The 6,667-nt window shown below is 26.9% G+C and overlaps 1 protein-coding gene across 1 annotated transcript in view; it reads right to left on the reverse strand.

Moving 5' to 3' along the window:
• Positions 1–3,204, reverse strand: part of LOC117169917 — a 21,548-nt gene extending 18,344 nt beyond the window's left edge. Inside the window, exons 1-3 of the mRNA XM_033356426.1 lie at positions 3,198–3,204; positions 2,880–3,036; positions 2,610–2,803 (exon numbers count right to left, since the gene is read on the reverse strand). Of these exons, the coding sequence (XP_033212317.1) occupies positions 2,610–2,803; positions 2,880–3,036; positions 3,198–3,204 (358 nt within the window). The remainder of the gene's footprint in view (positions 1–2,609; positions 2,804–2,879; positions 3,037–3,197) is intronic.
• Between the last annotated feature and the right edge of the window lie 3,463 nt (positions 3,205–6,667).

Consider the following 6,667-nt stretch of genomic DNA (forward strand, 5'->3'; position numbering starts at 1 on the left):
ATGAACAAAAACGCAAGGGATGTTCTGATTAAAATATCAGGTTTAAGGGCTGTTAAAACATCCCTTCACATTAATCCAAAGACATATCCCTGCTCTGCAAGCTTCCTCTACGTGTTTGAAAGTGATTTCAAACCGTATCAGTTAAATAGAAAATCTTTTGTGATTTTAGTTACTAAAAAATTATGATTTCTATACTTGGCTGCTAATACTATCAAAGAGTTTTTGAGAAGGAAAAAATATTTCACTAAAATAAGCATTTTTCTATTAAAAAACGTGTAAAAGTTAAAACTTTGACAAGCGTTTGTCAAAAAACTGTCCATTTTCCATACTTTTTTCTGTCAAATTTTTGCACTGCAGGTTGAAAATTAACTTTTTTGTTCAAAGTTCATATTTTTTGTTAAAAATTCCAATATTTGGTTAAAAATGTAACTATTTTTATAAAAATTTAACTGTTTGGATAAAAATTTAATTATTTTGTTCAAACATAGTTTTTTCGTGTAATGCAAGTTGTGGAGTTAAAAATTAAAGTTTTCGGGCTGAAAATTGAACTCTTTTGTAGATAATTCTACTTCTTCTCTCAGAATCGAATAACTACGTTAAAAATTGATGTATTTTGTTGAAAATTCATCTTTTTATATATAAAATTAATATTTTCTGTGAAAAAATTAATCATTCGGTTAAAAAAAGAAAATTATTCAGTCAGGAATTATTCTCCTTTAATTGAAAATTCAAGTACTTGGTTGAAATAATGTACTAATTTTTTTATAAGATACGCTTCTTTTAACAAATACTTAATTTTAGATGTTAAAAAATAGTTTTTTCTTTGTCAACAATTATTTTTTCATCTGAAAATTTGACTATTTCGCATTTGGTTCGAAATGTATATTTTATAAGTTAAAAATTCAAGTATTTCGTAGAAAATTATTGTATTCCGATGGAAATTCGTGTTTTCGGTTAAAAAGTTAATCTTGTTTGATGAACATTCATTTTTTTGTTTAAAAATTCAACTATTTTATTAAAAATTAATTTTGTTTGTTTAACGGAACTGACTAAAAATTCTTCTCTTGGTAGGAAGCTAATCTTTTTTGGTTAAAAAATAATTTTTCAAATTAAGAATTGAACTGTTATGTTCAAAATTTGTTTATTTTAAATGGTATTTTTTCGTTTAATTCAACTAGTTTAAAATTCTTCTTTTGGTACAAATATCATCTTAAAAATGACTTTACAAAAATTGATCTTTTTGGCTTGTGAATTCACCTGTTTTTGATGAAATTTAAATATTTTTTGTTAGAAGATTCCAGGATTTGGTTAAAAATGTATATTTTAGTTTGAAAATTTAACTGTTTTGATAAAGGTGTCCTTTTGTTGGAAACTTCAATTGTTTTGTTAAAAATTCGTCCATTTGAGTGGAAAATTCATCTTTAATTGTAAAAAAGCCATCTCTCGCAGTTGAAAATTAAATTTTTCGTTAAAAATTTAACTGACTTCGAGAAAAATCGTTGTTTAGCTAGAAAATTGATATATTTGATTAAAGGTTACAATATTTTGTAGAAATTTTTGGTAGAAAATTATGAAATTTTAGAAATTTAGATCATTTTTTAATAATATTCGTTGGTCTTATTTTAGAAACACTTCAGCTCGGAAGTAAACTTTTTTTATCTTTAAATGATGATTTTGACTTAACGGAATAATATTTCACTTTACTGAGAAATTCTGATTTTGTTGGTTATTACCTAATTCTGTACTGAAACCATTCAACTCTATTAATATCAATAAGAGAAAATTTTGTCTTCTACAGTTTCAATAAAAATTTTTACATTTATAATGTTAGTAGTAGCATAAATGTTGAAAAACATGAGCAAAATAGCGTTGTTTAATTTAAAAATGATTTCATCAAAGCGGTAAATTATTTTTTTAACTTAAGAATACAATATGCATCTCCTATAAAATCGCGTTGTAATCAATTAGAATCTTTTCAAGTAGCCTAAAATCTTTGATATTCGCTCAAATTCGCTCTTTTTGAAATTATTTGCAATTGTCGGAAATTCTAAAAAATTCTTTGAATCCCAAAGAAAATTTAAATCTCTTTAAAATCTTTGGAATTTTTTCCAAGACACCCAATAAAATCCTTTAAAACATTTTGAAGTCTGTTGAAATCTTGTGAAATTTTGAGAAATGCCTGGAAATTTTTTTAAACGTTCAAAATCACTCGAAACCTTTTGAAATCTTTCGAAATTTTGATTTTTTAAAATGGCGTATGCTATTTTAGAAAACCTAGGGAAGAAGTTTGAAAATATGTTTAAAGGTAATGTTAAAAAATTGTTGCATTAGCGACATTTGTGTCGTTTATTTTTAAATAGTAGGAAAATACTTGCATCCTGAAGAATGCGTCAAAAAGTTCACAATACTGGCGTGAGTCCAATATATGATATCATCTTACCAAAAAAACTAGAGAAAATACCTACACTGTTGGCGATAGAATTATTTTTGGGACTAGAATTGAATTTCATTTTTTCGATTCTAATCAATTTTCAACAGCATTTATTTTTATCTAGAAATCGTCCGTGAAGTATGATTACCAATAAAATTAAATTTAAAAAGTGACTTACCGTCCGGTTCTGGCTTAAATCCATGAGGCCGCTCATCGTTGAGTCTTAGTTGAAAATAATCCGTCTGAGGAAAATCGGAACCTGAATTGTTCAATTCTGCTTCTGAATATTCCAATTTTTTTGCTATCAAATTTTCTTTTATCATCAATTCAAAGTCATCTCGAGAATTATCTTCACAGAATGAACTGCCGCAACTAGAAATGATCGAATCCAGTGAATTTAAGTTTGTATTTTTGAAATTTGAAAAATAAAAAAAAATAAAAATCATACCTCAACCTATAGTTCCAAAGTTTCAGGTCTTTTGATTCAGAAAAATCACCTTCATAATGAGAAAGTGAGCTTATATGAAGCTTTGGTGAAAATGAAAGATCCTTCAAAGTAACAAATTTGGAGGTATTCTCAATATACTGAGGAGGCGATGCTTTTCCTGCAATTTATGTTATTTATACGGTCTGAGATTCAAAATTATAAAATATTTTATGATTATCTCCTTTCAGCTATAAAAACCTTAATTAATTACGTAATTATTTAAGGGGGGGGGTCTTAAGAAACCTTACTGGGGGGGGGGGGGTCCAAAGCATTTCTTACGCGTCATCTTTCTTATTATTAAAAAATATATTATGCTAATTGAAATTTGTTTGGGCTGTTAAAATAACTTGTTTACTATTATACACATTACACATTGTATCATTATCAGTTTTATTTATTTTTTATGATGTGATATTTCATAGCATATGCGTCTAATAATCATAGATCCGAGTAGTTAACTTATCTTCAAATCTTTCAGGAAATATCGTGCAATCCTTGGAAATCTTTGCAATCCCTTGAAATCCAATGAATTCGTTACAAAATTTTGAAATTCTCTTAAAATTTTCAGAATAATTTGAAAGTTCCTTCAAGTCCTTTGAATTCCATGGATCTTATAAAGAATTTCGTAAAATCTCTTGAAAAAGACTGAGCTCCCTAAAAATCCCTGGAACCTCCCTGAGAACTGTGAACATTCCTTAAATTCTTTGAGAGTCCATGAAACCTTTTTGAATCATTGGAATTGCTTAAAATCTTCCAAATTTCATCAAAATTCCTTAAAAATTTTTTTTAACGGAAGAAATCCCTTAAAGTTTCGAAAAATCTGTTCAAATACTTGAAATTGAATGAAATGTGTTGAAATCATACGAACTCCTCTATAATCCGTGGATATTCTTTTAAATTGAAATTATTTTTTTAAATCCTTTGACATCTCACGCAATCAATTATAACCCTTTAAATCTCTTAAAATATTTTAAACCTCTTTAAAATTTCTTAAAATTCTTTGAAATCTTTCAAAATCTTGTGAAATTTCTTCAAATCTTTGAAATCACATAAAAATCTCTTCACATTATTCAAAATTTGGTAAAATCCTTCGGTATCTCTTGATATCCTTTTCAAATCCCGGGGTTTCTTTTGAAATATCTCAAAAGTCTGAAAATATCGTAAAAATATATTTAAAAATTGAGATTCTCTGTGAAATCGTATTAATTTATTTCTTCGAACTCTTTAAAGTTTTTAAAATCGTTTTAAATACCCTATAACTTTTATTATGCGGTAAAATATTTTGAAATCTCTTTAAAATCTGATTAAATCCCTAAAAAGATTTAAACATTTACCTAGAATTCGTAAAAAAAGTAATTCTTTAAAAACCGTGAAAATCACTTAAAAGCTCTAGTAATCAGACGGAATTCTTAATATTAAGTGAAAAACTTCGAACTCCTACGAGATTTATTAAATCTTTGGAAATCCCTTAATGATTATTAAAGTTATTCGAAACCCTATAAAATCCCTTATAATATACGTAAATCCTTTGAAATTTGGTTAAATCTTTTCAAAACCTACGAAATCCTCTACAACTCGTGGATACTTTTGAAACCTTTAAAATCTTTTAAAGTGCTGGAAATCATGAAATTATTCACTTTGAAATTATTTTAGAATTCTGTGAAATCTTTTGAAATCTTATGAAAGCTTTTAAAATCTTCGAAAACCTATTAAAATCCCCTGACATCCTTCGAAATTCATTCAAACACTTTGGTATCGGTTAAGATTCTTTTATGATCCTTTAAAATTGCGCGACTTCTTTTGAAATATCTAGAAATCTCTTAAAATCCCTTGAAATCTCTAAAAATCCTTTGTATTCCGCGGAAATAGTTCTGAATTCCTGAAAAACCCTCAAAATCCTTAAAATTCCATCGAAATCCTTCGGCACCGCTTAAAACATCGTAAAATCTCTTGAAATATAATACAAATCCTTGAAGTCTCTTGAAATATAATGAAATCCCTAAAATGCTTTGGAACCTCGGTAAATTCTATACAAAATCTATTTTTTGACAAACTTTTCAGCTTTTTGAAAACCCTTAAAATTCCTTAAAATTTGTTGAAATCTTTCTCAATCACTAGAAATTCTTCAACTCTTTTGAAATGTCATTTAAAGTAAATATTATAAATATGTTGATTAAGAAATAAAAAGTTTAACGCAAGGAAGGAGAAGGGGGCTACAATTGAAAAAACGATACTTACATAATTAATAAACATTCCTTTAGTGGTTTATTAGTTCAAGTTATTTTTACCGAAAATATTAGAATGCATGTTGCAAAATAAGATATTGTTAAATCAGAGAAGCATGGATTAATTCTGTGTTTTCAAAGAGAATAAAAGAATTTCAAAACACTTTGTATGTTTAGCATACTCCATTAAACTTACACATTGGCTTTCAGCCAAAGAAACAGACAACCTGGACAAACTTCTAATATATAGGTAATGCACAAATGAAAGAAAATTTAGGTCAGCTTTAAAATAATTGGCTTGAATATCTTAGTGTTTTCCTACCCACTATCTAATTTTCAATATTATTGATCTATTTTTGTAACCTGATGTAGGATGAAAGGATTTGAAAAGCAATTATGAAAATGTTATAAAATATTTGCGAAAAGAAACTAAAACTACCCAAAATTTCTATTCCAGAAATTTTAAAACCCGGTTTTTCTACTTCCTAGAAATAGTTAACTCCCCTAATTTCTAATTTCCGAAAATAGTAAATTGCTGAATGTTAAAATTTCCGAGAAAATAAAAGATTTAATATTACACTTGAGAATAAATTCCCAACATAAAATAAACACTTTTCTAAAGATTATGTTAAGAAGCAAGAAAACTATCAACTTTTTGCTCGAATTATAAAATTCGGCAATTTGTTTTTTTCTGGAATTTGAGATCTCTGCAACTTATTCCTTTTGAGATATTTTTTAAATTTATTTTTTGGCCATATTACTATTTTTAAGAGTTTGGAAATTAAGTTTTTAACATGTTGGAATAAGAATTTTTGATAGGCTTGTTTTCTTTCTGGAATTTTCATCTCATAAAAACTATATTTCAGAACGTGAATTTTATATATCATTATCCATGATAGAGTTCCCACATTTCTCACTTTCTTTTAAATTCGCAATACTCTAAGAATTCGCCGATCTGGAACTATTTTTAGCACCAAAAATACGCATCTGACCTCCCAGAGATTCATAGTACTTATTTTCTTTTGACTCAATGAAAGAATAAACTCTCGAAAACATGTTTCACTTTCTTTTTTCAGATATTTTCAGTTGGCGCAAGTTTGAGAAATGAATCAGAAGTCTTAAATAATAATAATGTCAGAATCGAGAGAACTAGAGTTTATCTGGGTTTTCTGTTCGCAAATCAATTTTCAGCCTATATTATTCATTCAATTTAGACGTTTTTTGTAAATGAGAGCTTTTAAATTAAAAAAATATTTATGTGTTTGAATGCTTTCTAAAAATGGAATCAATTTCTTATTTAACAAAATTAAACAATTCAGAGTTTGGATATTTTTAAACAAATAAGATGAATTTTTGTTTTCAAAATCGACTAACAATATTTTGTTTAAAAAAATGTTTAGATAATTATTAATTGTTTTCAGTTTGGAAAGTATCATATCAAAAATCATAGGAAAGACATTATTAGTCGATTTTGTTTTAAAAAATCGAGCGTATTCATTGCAAAATAGCCAAACCCTAAATTTG

This window comes from Belonocnema kinseyi, chromosome 3 (genome assembly GCF_010883055.1).
Source record: "Belonocnema kinseyi isolate 2016_QV_RU_SX_M_011 chromosome 3, B_treatae_v1, whole genome shotgun sequence".
In the NCBI taxonomy this organism is placed as follows: domain Eukaryota; kingdom Metazoa; phylum Arthropoda; class Insecta; order Hymenoptera; family Cynipidae; genus Belonocnema; species Belonocnema kinseyi.